This window comes from Pinus tabuliformis, chromosome 6 (assembly GCF_031772625.1).
Source record: "Pinus tabuliformis cultivar Carrire ecotype Pingquan chromosome 6, CPIR1, whole genome shotgun sequence".
NCBI classification, from domain to species: Eukaryota; Viridiplantae; Streptophyta; class Pinopsida; order Pinales; family Pinaceae; genus Pinus; species Pinus tabuliformis.
The window spans coordinates 2,068,164,304-2,068,185,306 of NC_142292.1; the positions used below are offsets into that span (position 1 = coordinate 2,068,164,304).

General features: G+C 36.1%; 2 protein-coding genes across 2 annotated transcripts; both read right to left on the minus strand.

The window, feature by feature from the left end:
• Positions 1-3,996: 3,996 nt before the first annotated feature.
• Positions 3,997-7,714, minus strand: LOC149267518 (ubiquitin carboxyl-terminal hydrolase 23-like). Its single transcript, XM_089433322.1, has 7 exons — positions 7,069-7,714; positions 6,596-6,710; positions 6,018-6,301; positions 5,596-5,928; positions 5,375-5,497; positions 4,609-5,298; positions 3,997-4,270 (listed from the first exon to the last, which is right to left on the minus strand). The coding sequence occupies exons 1-7, from the start codon at positions 7,369-7,371 to the stop codon at positions 4,232-4,234; spliced, it is 1,887 nt and encodes a 628-aa protein (XP_089289448.1). The 5' UTR covers positions 7,372-7,714; the 3' UTR covers positions 3,997-4,231.
• Positions 7,715-16,769: 9,055 nt separating this feature from the next.
• On the minus strand, positions 16,770-17,239 carry LOC149267519 (U2 small nuclear ribonucleoprotein A'-like). The gene has a single exon (XM_089412331.1). It carries the CDS (start codon positions 17,193-17,195, stop codon positions 16,770-16,772), a length of 426 nt encoding a protein of 141 aa, XP_089268457.1. The 5' UTR covers positions 17,196-17,239.
• Positions 17,240-21,003: the final 3,764 nt, after the last annotated feature.

Below are 21,003 nucleotides of genomic sequence, written 5' to 3' on the forward strand. Positions count from 1 at the left end.
TGTGGCGTATATGGATTGCTCGGAACAGCATGATATTCCAAGATAAAATAACTACAACCAGGCACATTCTCATCAAAGCAACAAGTCTGGCTTCTGAAACCATAGCATCCAAGACAACAAAAAAAATCGACTCCACCAGTCTATGGGCAGAGGAAAGAAGTTTCATTCAGCACCTTATTGACAAGACCAATAATACTTCAACAGTAAAAATCAGCAAGTTCAGAGGCAAAGCCAACAATCTTGATTGGAAAATCCTCCTAACAAAGGAAGAATTTAGTAAATGGCTCCAATCAAAGAAATCTCATTCTTTACTCTTTGACGGAGCATCTAAATCTAATCCGGGAGCAGCAAGAGCAGGGGGCATCATTCTCAACCCTTCAGGCGTACCAGTGTCCTCTTATGAATGGGGTTTGGGAAATTTAACCAACAACAGAGCTGAAGCTCTGGGCCTCTACCAAGGCATCCTTCAACTTCAGGTCCAAGGGATTAAAAAAGCTCTCATATTTGGTGACTCTGCCATCATAATAAGCTTAATGAACAACAATCGACAAGCATCCAATCTCTTTTTACATCAAATCATCAATCGATGTAAAAGTTTGCTAACTCGGGATTTGGAGTACCAATTCTTTCATGTCCTCCGCTCCAACAACCAAGATGCAGACAAAAGAGCCAGTCAAGCCTGCTCATGGGAAAGAGGAAGTATCCTATGCAACCACGCGAACCTGCATCAATTCATTCCCTGATATTCATGATCGCTCCAAATCGATCCCCTCCATTGAACTGTGCCTCTGCTAATAAGGACTCTGACCAAATCCAAAAGATGTCTGATATTCACTGCAACAAATCCCTGACTTTACAGTCGTATCACATCTCTGGAGATTTTGACACAGCAAATCGAATCTTGGACAGTAAAACCCGTGATCGCCCTTGCTTCCTCCTTGTGATCTGGTCCTCTTCTTGCCCCTGTCGCTATATATTCCAGCAAGCCTCCTCCTCATCTCCACGGCCCTTCTCCCCTTTGTTCATTTGCCTTCGCTTTCTCCGTAGTGATCTTCAGTAGGCCGTGCCTCGCCTCTAACTCTAGGTCCCCCCTAGACCGAATCCTCCTCTCCGATTCAGTGACTCCCGCTTCTCTGTTCCTCTGTTCCCCTGTATTGCTCTGTTGTGGTTTATCCAGTTCGGCTTTAGCGCCCGGTTCTTAGATAGATAGCTCTCTCAGAACTGTATTCAGATTTATAGTTGCAGTAAGTGCGTGCTCTTCTCCAAAGTTGCCTCAAGTCAGCGCTGAAGTTCTCCTTATGGATCGAAGCGAGGATTGCTTGCATTGCTGGGACCTTCAAGCCGAGATTGAACAAGTCAGAACTCATCAACGCCTGCTAGATGAGAAAATCGATGCTGCCACAAGGATTCTCACAGCAAAATATGAGGCTAACCTCAATCTTTTTCTGCACCGCATTTCCTCTCTGCAGGAGCAATTCAGCGCTCTCTCAAATACTTGTGCATGCATCTAAGAGTCAGTTGAGATCCTCAAGTTCATGTTGGACAAGATCAACAGGCAACAACTCCTCCAGTGCAAGAGTTGCAGCAGTAGACAGCCATCCGGAGGCCTCCAATGCCCGACAGATCAGCCATATAAGTATCGACTAGATGTATTGCAAAGTCAACCTGCTTCTGTCCCAATTTATCAGAATTTATACTTGTATTAGGACCTTTCAATCGAACAGTAAAAGCATTTTTGTGAACTGTCATAATGTAATACAGCCACAAGCTAATCCTGTGAGCTCATCCTTTGTAAAATCGGAGCTTAGTCTCCCCCTTATTTTTTGAATACATCTAGCAACCGACTTTGTGAAAAAAAATAAAATAAAATGAAAATGCAACTCCAAAATTCCCTCCTTGCTATTACTTAATAATACAAACAAAACAAAGTTCCACCTCTTGAAAAGGAAAACTTACTTCCACCTTCCCATGGTTTCCAATTCTCCATGTCCCTATCCAAAACGTAATCAATGAATCCATTTGGTCATCAAGTAGAAGGTAGAACGCCTACACAACAAATTGTTAAAACCGATGTTCCACAGGGATGGTCCCCTAAAGTGGGAGGCGAACTCCCCACGTTTTCCATGCACATGGAATGAGGGGGCGTCTGGGGAAACATTTCTCTACGTACCCCTTCTTGGGAAACTCCAAGAGACACAGGTGGAAACGTTTCCCCAATGTGCAAGATGTGTTTCCCGAAACAAGTGCTTGTGGATACCCTCCCTAAATTTTGTTTGAAAATAATAATTTACAAATGGGGAATCTTAATATTCAATCTTATGGCCTTAATAATGTTAATGTTAAATTCTTAAAGTAAAAGTGACATTCTCCTTTATCTTTCATTTTCATTGTTTTACTTAAGTTTTTAACATTACCATTAAATGATCTAAGATATTGAGAGTGACTCTAACCTCAATGGATTTCGTATAGAGAAAGTAGAATTTTAAATCCCACTCAAAATCTAACAAACTTAATAGTTTTCAAGGTTTCAAAAATGGAAGGATTACAATGTTTCCATTGAAATCTATTATGTATGAAAGCATGTAGCTAGCATTTAATCAAGAGCACAGAACCCTCTACGTACCTTGATGTTGGTGACATTAATAATTGAACTCCTCTGTCATGGCCCTAGTTAAATTGTACCTATCACTCAAACAAAATCTCGATTTGACATGTTAAGGTTTTTCTATCTTATTAATGTCTAGAAAGCAATATTAGTGATGATTATCCAATATGTAGGTATGTGTTGTAGCGTGAATTTTTATGGACAATAAAGACCATCTAGAGTCTCTTTGTTGATGTACCCTTGCTCCATATATGAGAAACTTTTGCTATTTGTATATAATGTTTAGATTCATGCAGATGCACATGAATGTTTTTGTTTTTGTTTTTTTTTTTTTTTTTCCTCTATATTTATGCACTTTTTGGTTGACCAATTTTTTTTTTTTGATTTGATCATTGACCCAATTCTGATAACATTGATTCATTGTCCATTGTTCATTTTCAATTTTCACTTTTCAGACTTGACTCTACTTACCAATAACCTTAGACCAAATCTTTCACTCATCATTTTTTACTACTATTAAGTAATTTCATTTTACTATTTCCAGTTTTCAAACTTTAATATCTACCATTTTGATTAGAATTAATCAAATTAATCATATTCAATGAATGACTAATTAAATGAATTTATAAAATATCAAACTTTAATATCTACCATTTTGATTAGAATTAATCATATTCAATGAATGACTAATTAAATGAATTTATAAAATATTTTAATAGAATCAATATATTTGGTTATATATAACCATGAATTTTCCTAAAATTTGGGTTGGCTCCTATATGTCTCCCCGTTCCGGCATCCCCGTCCTAAAAGCTTGGTGAAACATTTTTTTAAAACCAATGCCTTAACGATAAGAGAGTAACTATAGATACAAACAACTCGAAAATTAGCATCACTTATAAATTCCGATATAGAACGAAATATAGGAGAGTTTGCTTACATTCTATTTGATGATACTTGTCAAGTCCCACTTGTCAGGTCCCAATCATCTCGAGTCTTAAGAAAACATCAATTGAGCACCAACCACATTATTTCATATATGGAATGGAAAGTATTCCTTCATTTCCTTTAGGAAAGTAAAATAGTTCAGCAAAATGATGGCTATATATAATGACATTATAAGTTTTACAAACCACAAAATGACAAAAGAAATGGGGTTATAAAACAGCCCAAACAAAGCTTGGGATTTAAATAGGCTTGTCTCGACTCAAAATCCAGGCTGCTGAGCATATATTTACAACTTTTCTACGCCGAGGTAAAGAAAGCTTTATTAATGAGATTATCTTTTATCTTCAAAAGACATCTATAGCCATATACCAGTTTGCCAGACAAAATCTTGAGGTGTCTGAAAGTCATTACGGCTGCCAAATAGTAATGGCACTGGAACAGCCTTTTGTAGCCCACCTAGGAAGAAAATATTTACAAAGCCACGCTGCAGCACTAGCATTAATTCACTAGTAAGAAGGAAAGCCAGACAATAACGCTGGTTCCTAACGAAGTCGTCCGGAAAGAACACATTTATATTTGAGAGAAAGAGCTGCCAATAAATGAACTGATGAGGTCAGATGTTGGAGAATCCGAAGCACCCTTTACTAAACTCCAAGCCTCTGAAATCAAAACAGTGTCTCAAAGGTGGGCAATAAGTGTGACTGCACAGTCTGGAAGCTGAGAAGTTGAGCAAAAAAGTGATGATAAGAATATATTGCCAATTAGCTCTGTGCCATGGTGACACTCGCTTGAGGTTGAAACTATTCAATGACCAATTCTCAATCCTAGCTTCATCTATAAATAATATTCAGAAATTTCCCACGAGTTTAGTCAGATTCAAAATAAAATATAAATGGATCACTGTTCACGATACAAGGCCTTTCAGTAATTGAGGTTCTTGCACCTTAAAATATAATCTCTAGACCCTGAAAAAATGAACCAGCACTTTTCGTTTATCTCCTAAATGTTAGTACAGCTGCAAAACCACTCTAAGCATTGCCCTTTTTCCTTATTACCTGCTTCTGCTTTTGTTTTCTTTTCAGGGAACCAATTTTGGGCGCGAACCTCTTCTTATCATTGCTTTGGATCTTTGTGCCTTTTACATCATTGCCTTGGATCTTTGTGCCTTTTACATCAGGTATCAGATATGGAGGCATGCTGTCCCCGCAAGTTCCTTCTGGAGGAAACTCAAAATCCGGTGGATCATTTCTATGTTTATTCCCCAAACTATCACTGAGGGACTCCTTATCCATATTTATATCTATATCATTATCCTGAGAAAAATTTGTAGAACAGGCAAGCTCCCCATCAGAAATGATTGACAAGGCAGATGCATCAGAGTCGCTCACTGTCGAAGATGCACAAATATTACCAAATGGAACTTTTGTTGGCAAATAATCTGCATCAGGACTCTTCACATCCTTTATGGTACCACTCAAAAGCATTTCAAGCTTCTCATCCAAATGCATTCCAGCTGCAACGCCAGCATCAGCCTCACTAAAATTACCAGAAGAGTCGCTTAGAGGAGAGTTAGAACCATCACTTGTGATGGCCTCCTCCGCTACAGATTTTGGAGAACCAATGACCTTCAGTTTACTGATAACTTCAGGTCCCAGTTCACTTGAAAACCATGGAGATCCTTGCCGAAAATAAAAGAGAATGTATGCTTGCTGACTCAAAACGGTCCCCTCGGTTACTCTATTTACCTAGAATACCAATCAGATTTAGATCTATGCAGCACTTACTAATAGAAAGAAATTTATAGCATCTAAAAGCAATTACCTGCCAATCATCCAACTCGTACCAGCAGTCAGGTGAAGAACGGACAAAACAGTAATAATGGCCAGAATCCAAAGTGTATCCAGAATGCACAAGCACTGCATAAAGCTCATATTTCAGCTGTCCCTGATAGGACCAGGATAAATCAAAACAAAGATCAAATGAATTAATGCCTAATATTGCCGAAAACAAAGGTATAGGAAATCCACTTAAGCAAAACTCACCATATTCAGTTGGGTATCACTCACAAAGGGCTCCATGTCTAATACTTTTGGGTATTCAATTAAATTGTGTACTTTCTCACTAAAAAATTGAAAACCGATAAAACGCTTGAGATGGATCACTAGAACATCAGGAAGCTGGCTGATTGTGAGCTGCTTTAAGACTTGAACAGGTTGACAACAATTTTCGCAAGCATGATTAGCATCATCAACAGTTTCTACTTTGGTAAAATATTTCAGAGCATCTGTCAGTGAACCCACTTCATTTATGGCCAAGCTCAAATCAACTGAACGTTCAAATGTATCTGAGCAGTGAAAGCAATTCATGCACTTTATCTGTTACAGAAGGTATCATCTTATTAGCATGCATATTAACCAAAATTGACATAAAAATAGGAGCAGAACTGGGTAAGATAAACATTTACCCGACTTCTGAGGCAACCACCAAATATATTTTTGATAAACGTGTTTCCTTCAAAACCTAGGAATGGGTTCGAAGAGTCTGGACCTAAGGCGCAGTTGTGTAAATCCTCAAGCAGGCAATGCATGTACTCATGAGCATCTTCCTGCTCCCACCTCCGAAAAGAAGTCGACATATTGCTCAAATTATTCACCAAATCCCAAGGCGCTATGATTCTCCCTATCGAGGATAGTGATAATTCCACATGCTTTTGGAGGGCACAGAAGGCGCAGAAAGGCTCGATCATGCCTTCAGGTCAAATCATAATATACATATATTAAAATAAAGAAAACACTGAAATGGAAATTCCAAAAAATCTCTGGTATATTTTTTTTTAATTATTTTTTAATTATGTTAAAAATTGAGAGCGCCATATGAACTCTTTTTTTCTTTTTTCTTTTTGGTGTTAAAAAATGACAGGCCTATGACATTTTTTCGTGGTTTAGTAAATACACAAAACCACGAAACCCTTATGACCAAAATACACAAACCCTTATGACCAATTTATATGCGTTTTGCTTAATCTGAATTTTACACACTTACATGGAATTTTATGGTTCCAATTACGAAGGGATTCAACCAACGGTGGTGTATACGTCATGCACTGCAAGACAGCATTGAGGAAGCAAGTATTTCCTAAATTCCGAAGCCCTGCGCCCTGTGCCAAACTCAATTAAAAACCCCTCGTTAGTTTTCATTCCTGGGTTATTTAAAATCTTAAGAACCCCAAGTACAAATTAATCCCAATTTCTTCAAAGCTCCAAGGCAGAGAGAACGAACAAACTTAAGATGCTGCATCATTACACAAACCCCAACCGAAAACCCTTTATTAGGGTTCATTTCAAGGTTATTCAAAATTTTAAAGCAGGGAGGTGGAATAAATCTGCGATGGCTTTATCGATCGATCCCACTCGAAAATCTCCTAATTAGGGTTCATTTCTAGGCTATTTAACCTCTCGGAAACCTTAACCCCAAATTATTCAGAGATATAGAGCAGAAAGAAGGAATAAACTTACGATGTTATTGTCGAAAAAATTATAGCTCTCTATTGGTTCCGGTGTTGAATCCTCAGTTTGAGACAAAACAACAGCCAAAGGCCCCGCGTTCTGATAATCCAAATCCATAAGCCACGAGGTCTGGTGTTCGATTCCACTCGAATAGGAAGAAGTCGAAGATTCAAGTTGCTGTTGAACTACTCCTCCATCCAGAACAGAATTTGATGTAGAAGGAAGGGAAAATGCCATTGGACTCTGTAAAACTCGATCAAGCCAGTGTTCTTCTTCTTCTTCGTGATTGACTGAAGCATGGGATTTCTGCATTTTCGAAGAAGAATATGAATAATGGCTTCTGCACCTTTTGAACAGGGAAGAAAACGCCTCCCGCCACACAAATTTATAATTATGGATGCCGACGCTTTGGCTATATGTAATGTCTCATTCTCCTAATTCTTTACTCAGGTTTGACTATATTTAGTATCTGTTCTGTAATTGGTTTCTAGTCGTATGCTCTTTGATCGTTATATAAATTTGGAGAAGGCGATGTGAGTTCACTGTCACTTCCCCGATCCCTTCGAGAATCATCTATCCCATGATCCATCTCAAGCATTGAGTTTATTTCACTCCCCCACGCTCCAGCTGTCACTTGACGTTCTTCAGAAGTTTCGGATCTTAAAAGAAAAAGACTGAAGTTTGTCTTTTTGATAATCATCAAATTTATCCTTTATATACAGAATTCTTACTTAGAATAACTTTATGATTAGAATTAGTTATATATATATATATAAATAATAAAGTTGGTTTTTGGTTAGGCTATAAATTTTATTCATGTTAATAACTAAGAGCTAACGGTTGTTTTTTCGGATATCAAAGGAGTGATTTGATAATGAAATTTCGTTGATCAAATTTATATTTATATATAGAATATTTATTTAGAATAATTTTATCAATTGAGAAAATAAAAATTATATAATTAAGTTGGTGTTAAGTTCCGTTATAATATGGGTTTAGAGTATGTTTTAAAATTGTGTTTGTTTGGTTAAGTTGGACGTAAAGAAAGAAGTAATTATTCTGCGTGATGTATTAGACCATTTTTCTTGAAGCTTCACAATAAATGCTCCCAACATCTCCACAAACCCCTCGCTAAATAGATTATCCCAAGAGCTAGCTGTCAACATATCTGCATAACTTTTCATGTTGTCTTTGAAGGCCTTACAATCTAAAATGAAATGCGACCATTTCTTTTGAAGTTTCACAATAAATGCTCCTAGCTTCTCGACAAACCCCTCCCTAAATAGATTATCCCAAGAGTTAGTTGTCAACATATCTGCATAATTTTTCTAGTTGTCTTTGAAGACCTCACATTCTAAAATGAAATTCTTTTCTGTTTCCACTTTTACGGAAGAACAAAAAATGCATACTCTTTCCTCCCACACTTCTTTTGGCCTTTTCCAAGGAACAGAGTTGATGAGAATTAGCACTGAGCAATAAGGCCCAGAACCACAGTCATATGACAAGAGTGAAAGTTTGCCCCCTTACGAGCTACCAATGAGTTATTCTAGGTGGCATGGTTTGGGTGGCATGATTTTCCTTGAATCACAGTGATGAGTAAACCTGCATTCACGGGTTGTCCTCACTGTTGGTTTGACAACCGTGGCTTGGTTTTCCTTGAATAAGGGTGATGAATGTGACGTGGTTTTCCTTGAATAATGGTGATAAATCAGCTTGCATTGACTTGTTTGACAATTGAATAATAATATATTTTTCTACCGTAAAAAATAAATAAATAAATTATAACATTTATAAAGATTAATAATGGAAAATAATAATTATTTTAAAAATATATTATTCAAAATAAATTTCAAAAGACTATAATCTTATGGTTAACAATGGAGAGGTAATGGTTATTTAAAAAAAAATTCAAAATTAATTTTAAATATGATTAATAATTGTAAGGTAACTCTTATTAAAAAAAAAATATTCAAAGTGAATTTTAGATGAATGTCAATAAATTTAGGTTATGATTTTTTACATGTTAGGGATAGTTTTTAGACTTTAGAATTAAGGAAGAAAAAATACTTTTAAAATTAAAGTGATAATTTTGATTAGATTTTATTTATAGAGATGGGTTTAGATTTATTTAATTTAATATTTTTAGTTATTAATTTTTTATTAAAATTAGATGATACAATTAAAAAATAATATAAATTAATTATCTATAATTAAATAATAGTTAATATATTAAAATAATATATTTTAAAAATACAATTATTATGAAAACAATAGTTAATATATTAAAATAATATATTTTAAAAATACAATTATTATGAAAAGATATTTTACATATATATATATATGCGGTTTTGCTTTTCAATAAAAAAGAGTCATTTTTATTCAATTGAAATAAAGAGTAAAGTCTCAAGAGTTTACATAAAATATATCCAATATGTTCTTAGAGCCCAAGAGTAATAAGACTAATAGTTTACATAAAATATATCCAAACATGTTCCTAGAACCTAAGAGTAATAAGCCTAGAGCATAAAAAAAGTATGTAGTACATGGCCTTGTGCAAAAACATAAACAAAAAAACACCTGAAGAATAACTCAAAAATGACTCACGACTTCAGATAATCAGCATCCTAAACAAACAAAAAACAAAACATAAACAATTTTCTAGTAGAAACAAACATTAAGAGTAGTATTTGAAGGCCAGAGGGGATTTGTAGTCTCCCTTTGTGCAACAATTTAATGCCCTGCAATTTTTCATAAAATATGTAACTCTCTTAAGCACCAAGCCCTCTTTTGGATAACGAGTTTGCTTGTCGATTAAATTCCATGTAGATGTGCTTGAAGGACACAAAGGAGAAGTTGATTATGTCTATTCAATACTTGAGAGAAAGACTCTTAATCCTGTTTAAACCATTCAACCACTTTACAACAATTCGGGAGTCCCCATAAATATGTAAGGAGGAGACCCCGAAAGTGATAGCACCAAGAGGAAGGGCCCAACACAAGATGATTTCTGCTTTAGTATTTGATCTCGGGCCCATGTTGAGCCAAAAATTGAAAGATATATTATCATGTAAAACCAAATATGCACCTCCTCCACAAACATTTTGTTGTTGAGCTCCATAAAAAAATCCCACATTTTCAGCTAGTGGAGCATAAGGAAATGGAGGGCATCGAGTTTTAAAACTTGGTAGGCAAGGGGGGTGCTCATGAAAGAATCTAAGGATCTAAGGAATAATTCCAGGTAAAGAGATAACCTGACCCTCAAAAAGCAGCTTGTTCCTTACCTTCCAGATGCCCCATGCCATAAACATGGGCAAAGCTCTAAATCTTCCCATTTGTTGATCCCACCATTTTAGCCAAGATTCCAAGAAAATAAATGGATCTCCATTAGAGATATTAATAACACATAAAATCTCTTGCCAAAGAACAATTGAAAGAACACACTAAAAAAACAAGTGTGCAACATGGGAAAACCTTTTGAGGGGATTTTGTGGGCCAAATGTGTGCTTTCTCTGTCAAGAAGGTCTAGATTTGGTTGCATATATGAGACTTTGTTGTACTTTCATATCATATCAATTTCACTCAACTTATATATATATATATTCCAAATATTTTGAATATTTTGTGTGTGAGTAAACTTTGTTTGTTTTAATTGGCATAAAAAAATAGAAGAAAAGGAAGATATCAAAACATTTTCTCAAAAGGCGCTATCAACAAAAGACAAATAAATTAGAACATTAACAAATAAAACTAATCATATAAGGAGTTGAGGAACTTTCATGTCTCGGGAATCATAATTAAAAACTACTTACACAAATTAGGAAGATTAGTAATGATAAGGAATCATTGGAAAACAAGTTAAAACAACTTATCTAAGAGAGAGCATCAAAATCTTCAGATAAAAAAGTCCAAGTTAAAGAAAAGAGAACAAATAGCAATCCAATTAATATTACAATTAAAAAATATCTCAATCTAGTTGAAGTAAAAACATACTTGAATGTTGGAATACAAACGATGGAAATTCAAAGTGAAGGTTCAACGATTAACCAAGCAACATCAGTGTATAAAGATAATCATATACCTAAAGTAAATCAAGAAAATGCTACAAGTATGATAACAAAAAACCATATTACAAGAAATCCTTATCAACATCCACATTATAAGATCAGATATCTTAATGAATCGATGTCTCAATATCATCTAGGATAGAAACAATTGATTTATATTCCAAAAAATATTGATGTTCATGCAATTCAATCTCACGACAATGATTCATCATGGAAGTGTAATACTTTGCAAAAGATCAACTTAGGATACTTAGTCCATTATGGTTTGACGATTTTGCTCAGCATTCGGAAGTTCATATTGTCTTGTATAATCAAAGATGATAGTTCCAAGAATAGAGAGTGATGCAAAAACATTACAAGCCAAAAAATAATGGTGTCAAGCCTTTCCATAAATATGCTTTGATGACAAAGCATTTCTAAAGGGGAAGACAATATTATGAACATAAATATGCAAGAATATAAATTATAAATGGTATAAATAATAACAAAATTATAATTAAATAATAACTTATAATTAATGAAAGGACGTATGAACGAACATATGCCTGCTAAATAATGTGACTCTTAATGAAACATAAATTTTGTCTAGTATTTATAACGAGGCCTTCATTTGTAATTTTCATCATATCATTTTTCTCATACATTTCTATATATATTATTTTATCCTAAAATATATATCTTTATATTCCAAGTCTTATGGATACTTTGCTGGTGAGCCATAGTTTGGCTATGATATTAGGTTCTTTCCTCTTAAGTTTGTTGGGGCATTATTATAAAATGTAGTTGCAATATCTTCTAGAGATAAGTTACCACTATTCTAAACATTATATATTGCTATGTACATGGTGATTTTTTTTCACCGTTGGTTCCTAATAGAATTTGGTTTTCATTGCAATACTTCGTTTTTGATATTATATTTTATCTTCTTTGTTGACACCTAATCTTTGGGAGTAGGAAAAACCATGTAAATATTGTGTATAGAAAATAAAGGACATTGGAAAATGAAGAGACATTAGGAGATGAATCCCAATAGTGTCCCTCTCCTTGTATAAATCCAAGTTTTCTCTTAATGCAAAAATACAATTCATTTGTGGAGTCACTCTCCTAGCCTGACATGGTATCAGAGCACAAGTCCCAAATTTAGTTTCTACATGTAACTCCTGTATAATTTTGCAATTATTCTTTGTATCCTTTGTCCATTCATTAATAAAAAAAGGCTTTGTCCCTTTCTATCATTTTGTTGTCTCTATCAACGCTCTAACGCACTGACCTACATACCCAAATCTCTGTGTATACTCTAGAGTTGTGTGTTTCAGTCTATCAAATATGTGTGTACATCAACAATTAAAAAAAATGATGATGGTCATGGTCATGCTCTAGAGAAGTGCAATGCCATTACAACTCATGCCTTGAATTCTTCACCATATCCAACGAGGCCACCCTTTACAGAGTGCTTATTGTAGGTTTCAAGAAAATCAAACGATGTTATAAATGATTTTGTTCCATGAGTATAGACTAGATGTTGTATGTTGCATAAGTCGGTATGAACGTTGAATAATTTTTGAGGCAATGATTATAGACTGTGCATTAGCTCCCTGCATATGCTAGTATGCATTTTATTGATTGTGCATTGAAGTTTTTGGGTAGTCGATGAATAGTTTTTGAAGACTATGTTCCATTGTTTCTGGCCGATATATATCGTATGATGAATAGTAAATAAATTATGAAAAGGTTGTATATGCATTGCTTCATATTGGAGTTGCGTTTTTTGGGTGTGGCATTCACTCTATTTTTGATAGCCATATATTATATGGTAATGAAATTACATGGTGTATGGAGGAATATTGAGAGGCTACACTCTTAGTTAAAGATATTTTTTTTGAAGACAACCAATTATTTTTATTGCAATTATTATAATTATTTTTAGGCTATATCATATTTTATGATGCATTCACTTATCTCTATAGGAGGAAATCATCCTCAGAAGCCCACTTTTGACAAGGAGCTTTCCATCTGAGAAAAAAGAACAGAAAGGCCTATGCCTTGATTGTAGCATCTGTCAATGAAGAGGTCATTCATCATATTACTCCTTTCATATATGCTTTTGGTACTTTAAAGAAGCTAAAAGAATTATATGACTCGCACTCTAAGCTAGAAGTGGTTTAATTAATGATCAAACTATTTAATTTAGAATTGACGGATGATGATCTCCTTGCCTTAGCCTCTGAAATAAGAGCCATTATGCATGCCATAGAAGCCAATAATGCTAAAATGGATGTTCCTCTCACTGCTTTTGTCAAGGCATTGTATCCCACTTATTCCCATTATCTTGAGTCATTACAAGCAAGTGGAAAACTTTCAGAGATTTCTTTTGACTCTCTGGTGGACAAGTTTGCTAAAAGAGAGAAAGATTTTGGGAAGAAAAAGGCAACTTCTTAGTCTTCTAAAGAAGTTGTATGCCTTGCACAAAAAGAGAATAATCAAGGACAAGATTCTTCTAGAGGAAGAGGTGGTCGAAGAGGACAAGAAAGGAATACTTTTAAAAGTAGGGGGGGAGGACATTTCCAATGAGAAATGTATGATCTTCATTGCATATTGTGTAACATAAATGGTCATGATTCTTCCACATGTAAGCTATCATGGGATAGGATTATACAAGAAAAGGATGAAGAAAAAGGAAAATCATCAAATAAAGGGAAAGGAAAAGCACATGAGTCCGCTCATTATGTTGTGGCACATTGCAACATTGGAGTAACTGAAGACTTATTTAGTGCTTCACTTGTTTTAGGGAAATATGCTTGGTTTCTTGATTCAAGAGAAACTTTCCACATGACTTTCAGAAGAGGTTTCTTTGAAGAATTCATTGACAATGTTGATGGAGCAGTCTACTTTGTAGACAAGTCAAAACTCAAGCCATCATAGCTTGGCACCATCAGGCTCAAACTACATGGTCTTCCAAACTTTCTTCTACATGATGTTCTATACCTCTTGGAGTTGAGGAGAAACTTGTTGTATTTGGTCCACATCCGCCAACAAGGACACTCCATTCACATATTTGATGGCAAGGTTGAGGTCAGAAAAGTTGTGGAATTATGACAACAAATTATGTAATTATGAGTAAAATCTTTATTAGTTATTGCAAGATAGTTTTGTAAGTTAGTAACGAGATTTATACCGAATAGCAGTTATGTAATAGAGGAGAGGCTCTTATAAAACTGGTGAATTACTGAGAGAATGTAATTACGGAGAACCATTCTTGATTAATAAAGATCCAATCCCTTGCCTCATGGATGTTTCCTTGATACCCTCTCAAGGTTTTACCACTTAAATCATCTTGTGTAAATGTGTGATTTCATTCAGTTTCCATTCAATTTTTCCTCCATGCATTTTTCCTTTGGTGTTTAATCTTTTTTTATAAATTCTAGTTCAACAATTGGTATATTGGTTGCCATTGCCGAAGGGGATTGATTGCTTGGAAAAGGTGATTCCCCTGTCTTGGCATTGTTTGTAAGTCCCTGCCGCCATTGTTAATGAAGGAGGAAACCCGCGTTGAAGCCACTTCAACCCGCTAGTGGTCAAGCATGTGTTGTGGGAGAAAGGGAAGTTGTTGTGCACATGGCCTGTCCAGAGTCGCCAAGAATTGCGTTGAAGCCCGCTAGCCTGTCCAGAGCCGCCAAGAATTGAGTTGAAGCCCACTGGTTTGTCTAGAGCTGCCAAGAGTTGCGTTGAAGCCCGTTGGCCTGTCTAGAGCCGCTAAGAATTGCGTTGAAGCCTGCTGTTGTAGAAGAAAAGTCTAACGTTTCCGTTGGAGAAAGGGAAGTCGTTGTGCACAGATCTTATCTGAAGCAGCCAAAAGTTCATTGTTGATCCATTGTATGTAATATTGAGCATCCAAAATCAACTGCTCATTTGTTGAACCAGGCATTAAAGTTTGTGGAGATGACCAATTGAACGAACCGCCGACAGATGGAGAAAACAAAAATCGTGTAGAAGACCCCGATTGTCTGTGATGCCTGAGAAAGGCATAGCCACATTTTTTCTTCCCACCAGTTGAAGAAAACAAGAGGAGGAGGCTGTTGTCATCGAGAAAAGAAGTCCGGGCAGAAAATTTTTACGAATTGTTGTGGAAAACTAGTCGAAATTGCAGCATTGTTTCTCACTGTGGAGGTCGGCTAATTTTTTTTGTTACAACAAAATTCGTTGAATAAATATGCAGTAGGGTTTCATTGAATTGAAGAAAAAACAAGAATTTTCAGAAAACTGTTGTAGGGTTTTAGTAAATTAAAAAAAAAAATTATTCCTTTTTTGGAAAGGAACAAAATTCTGGAACTTTTTTTTAACAGAAATTGGAGTAAAGTTTTTTTTGTTTAGAGTTCCACCCAAGAAACCAGAAAATATTGAAAATCCTAGTTGGAAGTGTTGGACACCTAATCCTCAATGGGTTAGTGTGGAAGCCGAATAGACAAAAGGAGTCTAAGAGACCTTGGGATGTGGAACCCAATGGTCAAACCATGTACTATAAATGTATATCTCTTGTTAATAAAAATGTATTCTCATGTTTTATCCTTCAGATTATGTTGCTGCCCATGTGTTTTTAACATGGTATCAGAGCAGGCGTATTCCTGCCCTGCATAATTACTGTGAGCCATTTGTTTTATGGCCTTTATGTGCAGATCATTTCAGCCATCAATTCTGCATTTCATGAATATTTTCTCATGAATATTTTCTCAGCTAAATTGTAGCTGCAACCTGTTATTTCTCCAGCACCATTTTTATTCACCTGCCTTCTAGCAATGCTCCTTGCTCAGACCTGCCATCTTTGCCCTAGCAAAAACACACCTCTGACTTGTCATTGAATGGCACAATTTCATTTGATTTCTACACACCGTTACTCCAGTCTTGTGTGTCAGACAACTACGTTTCCCACTGTCCGCTGTCATAATAGTTACATTGTCTGCCTCTTCTAGTTGCAAAAAATGTCAGCGCGAACGTTCCTAGTATAATTTGTCTCTCTGCCTACCTAATGCCTGGATCTTTGCCCATATACTCTGTTGATTCTCTGCCCTGTAATCAATCATAATTCATGTTATTGCATCTGCTATACAAAGGGACCATTACAAGCCTTCGATTACTGACAGTGCCTGGAATCACTCTCGTTTGAATGACTGTGCGTTGAATGTCGTCAAGCCGCTGAAGCAATCTTGAATATCCTGCATTTGTGCTCTGCATTGGATACCAAAACACCGTGCTATGAAAGCCAGCGATGAGTTCTGGAGCAATTATTTTTTGTGTGTTGAAGGGGTCATATTTCTTTTGCGTTGAGACATTGTATTGCAACTTGATGTGTTGAAAAGCTTAAATTATTTGAAGAATGGTGTGTGAACTGTGTTGAAGGTCGTCACTGCATTTGGTTGAACCTAGAGGTCAGTCTGTTGGAGTGCATTCAAAACCCTATGTGTACAATGATCGAAACTCATTCATTATGTCCATACGCTTTGCTGCAAACAATCTTGTTATGTGCACAATGCACCATATTGTATGAATTGATTTAGACCATGTGTAGGACTGCGTTATGACATGTTATGGTATGCATTGAATGGTGAATGATGCTGATGTTGAAAAAAAAAAACTCTTATATGATTCTTAAAAAAAAGGTTCCTTCCTAGCCTCCTCTTCAGCTTCCTTTGATGCAAACAGCTTTTCTGCTTCCAACCTCTCCTTCCTCGTTACTTTTCTAAAGTCGAGCAACCACAACTTCTTCAACTTGTTAATTACATACAGGCGATAGTTTGGTTTCTTTGTAACTATATTATCCAGCAGGCTAAGTGTCTGCAAATTCACAAGAGCTGCAAGTGGATCAAGATCCACCAAGTTCACAAGGCGGTTATTTGTAAGAACTAGTGTCTGGAGTTTTGGCAAAAATTCTCCAAGATTGGGGTTGATGCGGGCAATACGATTGTTATTTATTAACAATGTGGTCAGACACTTCAGATAAGGAAAGTTTTCCAGCTTAACAATTTCATTGTCTGAAAGATCTATACCGTCAAATTGGTCCTCTGTTGCTCCCATGTTCTCGATAACTACAATTTTATTTCCACGAAGGTCAAGCTCCCGCTCGCATACTAGATTGAAATATTGTGGACAACGATAAATGCGTTGAAGTCGAATTCGTGGAGGAATGTTAAGAAATGCGTTGAAACAGTAAGTTATTTACAAGTTGACTGCATTGTATTGGTCATGCATTTAATGTATTGAACAGTGAAGGGGCTCAATTTCCTAATCATGAAAATGGCAGAGTTCCCTCTTTGAAATTGGGTTGAATTCCTTAGTACCATTGGCTGAGTCCATTCACAGAATGAAGACGTGTTCATACATCCTTCTGTTGGCTCGATGTATTGTGGAGAGGGATGAATGAAGAAATAGAGGGACAAGTCCTTGCTTCTCTACTGGCCGAGTGCATGCCTTAAGAGGCCAAGTTCCTGAGTGAGGTGGGCCGCATTCTTTTCACATAGAACCAAAGTGAACATACTACACAGCCAAGTTAGAGCATGATGTCAATCCACTGGTCATAAATTTCCAAGCTGTGTGGGTATGGAAGTGCAGATTTGATGACTGGTGCAAGAAATTATACGCTATTCAGTTGACTGTCCAAGTTCCACTATATAATCACTTTTCTAAGTGTCGTTCTGCTATATAGTAGATTTCAATTATAAGGAATTTTGTGGCCATAAAAGATTCCTTTCTTGAGGAGGATTGTTTTAAGCTACCTCCAAATGCTTATTGCATGACTTTTCTGAACATGGTCACTATTTCAGAAGAGGATGTGTTGGTTATATTGAGGTGCGGATATATGTTGAAGAGGTAGCCAAAAATTTGCCAGTAACTTACTCAAATCTGGTATCTCCAATGCTGAAGCGAATTGTGAGTTAATGCCATCATAGACAGTGCATATATATATATATATATATATATATCAGATTTTGTTTATATACTTAGCAAAAAAAAAAAAAAAAAAAACAACAACAACAACAATAACAACAACAACAACAACAACAACAACAACAACAACAACAACAACAACAACAACAACAACTCTTTATATATATTTCATTCTGGCATATGCTCTCTTAGCTGTCCATAAATTATGTGTGATATATGAGGGCAGATTGTTTTCTTTGAAGAAAGAGGCAAGATCAGAGAATATTTGTTCGTACCCTAGTCAAAGCATTTATATATGAGCATTCAAGTACTGTCCATGACATGGTGCTATAGTTGTTGAAGTTTTGATAGCCATCATTTCTGCTTTGAAAGTGAAGGAGTATTTGAAGGATCCAAGCAAGTTTGCAGTTTCTGCTACCCTAGTTGTGGCATTGCATTTAAAACTCATTATAGTTTCTGTCTACATATATATGCATTGATTCCTTGATTCATTTGCTGCACATTTATAAAGGATATTGCTGTGCACTGTGAGTGGGTATTACTTTTCTACATTGAGTAGTAGTTGTGATCGGTTTTTAAGGTATAAATCAGACATTGAAGAAAAAATGGCCAGAATCAGTGAAGTATTAGAGTTCCTCAAAACTCTCATATTGTATACTAATCATGATACATTAAAATTCAGCAAAGTTTCTCTCACAGACATTCAGGTCTGTCTACAAAATGCACAAGACATTCCAGGAACAAAATTCCAGGAATAAAATTGGGAACACTTCCTCTAGCAGAAGACTTCAGCTTCTTGCCAGTTTTGGAAGAGTTCCAGGAATTGCATTAAGCATTCCAGAGTTGTTGGTCATCCTTAAACCATCACAGGTTGAGACTTCCCTATTCAGGTTGATGTTCTCCCTTTTATGCGGGGTGAGACATCCCTTTCATGGTTGAAGGTTTCCCTCTTCAAAAAAATAGGAGCACTTCCTCTAGCAGAAGACTTCAGCTTCTTGCCTGTTTTGGAAGAGTTCTCGGAACTGCACTAAGCGTTCCAATGTTGGTGGTCATCCTTAAACCACCTCCCTTTATACCAACATTTCAGAGAGCACATTCAGCCTAGTGCTGCCATGCATTTTTGCACATTTTGTATTACATCTCTCTTCTTGGACTCATACATAACCCTTCGGATTAAGGGGGGGAATGTTGGACACCTAATCCTCAATGGGTTAGTGTGGAAGCCAAATAGACAAAAGGAGTCCAAGAGACCTTGGCATGTGGAACCCAACGGTCAAACCCTGTACTATAAATGTATATCTCTTGTTAATAAAAATGTATTCTCATGTTTTATCCTTCAGATTATGTTGCTGCCCATGTGTGTTTAACATGAAGAAGGGAAATCAAAATATTTGTTTTTAAAGAAATCCTAATTGAAAGACAGAAACCCTAGGAGGAAATATTTGTAGGAAAAAAATGGCCAAAATGGCGAATGCAAAGTTCGAGGTGGAGAAATTCACCGACAAGAATAACTTTTCTCTTTGGAAACTGAAAGTTAGGGATTTTCTTGTGAAACAATGGTTGCACAAAGCATTGGACGAGGTGAAGAAGAAACCTGTTAGCATGACAGATTTGGATTGGGAGGACTTGGATGCCTGAGCTCTTAGTACCATCAAGTTATGCCTCACGGATGAAGTTCTTTTCAATATAGTTGAAGAAACTTCAACAGTAGGTTTGTGGGGAAACTAGAAACGTTATATATGACCAAATCGTTAACCAACAAAATTTATTTAAAAAGACAATTATACAGTCTTCAGATGAAGGAGGGTGCAAAAATTACAGAGAATTTAAATGTTTTTAATACACTTATTTGCCAATTGTCGGATATGGAAGTTAAATTTCAGGAAGAAGACAAAGCTATCACCTTGGTGTGTTCCCTCCCTGAGTCATGGGACCACTTTTTTACCTTTATCAGTTTGAGCACAACTGATTCCTTGGAATTTGATTCAGTTGTGGGATGTTATGAAACCAGCTCAAGAAAAGATAGAAAAGATAGATCAACGCCTTAGAATTCAGCCTCTTCGAGGGGGCAACCTCCTTTACATTACATAAATGAACAATTCTTGGGTGATACAAATGAAAAGACCTCCTTTCTATATATAGGAGTCTAAGGGGTTATAACATAATCAGAGCCGACATAACAATAACAATGTAAGGGCACAATAATAACAATAGTGGGCTTCTATGGGGCACAATAGTAACAATATGGGCACTACATGGGTACATCAATATAATAAGTGGGTTATACTACTAACAATAAGGGGTTACACTAGTAGTATAGGGGCCTAACATGCCCCTCTCCTTCAAAAAGCGTTGTCCTCAACGCTTGAGTAGTTCTTGATGCTTTTGTATAAAATTCTTGTCCTCCCATGTGGAATATTCAGTGGGTAAGTTCTTCCACTTGATGAGATACTATGAAATTGATCGATTTCGTAGCTGTCGGGTTCTTGTTTCTGTGACTGCTCCAGGTTCCAATATGATTTTTCCTTCCTCTTCAATTTCTGGCAATATTGCTTGAATTGGGATCTTTTGCAACTTTTGAATAAGTGGCCATACTTCTTCATCCTTCTTCCATTCATCCCTTGCTTCGTTTATCCAATCTGGTTGGATAATATAAATAGCACAAAACAATGCTTCCACATCCTCATCCTTGAAGAGTCTTCCCATTCGGTAAGGTCGCCATTTTTTAAGTGCATGTAGTATTGCCAACATTTCCTTCTCGTAAATAGCTTGCTTGAGATGTAGCAGTAAAAATACCCAATCACCTACATCAAAACATTTTTCACTACGATGTTGATCTACCTGTTGTTTCGTTTGATTTTGCACCGAAGTGGCATTATCCTTTAAAAGTTGGAGAACTTGTTGTTGATGCTTGATGTGATCTTTCTATGCTTGAACC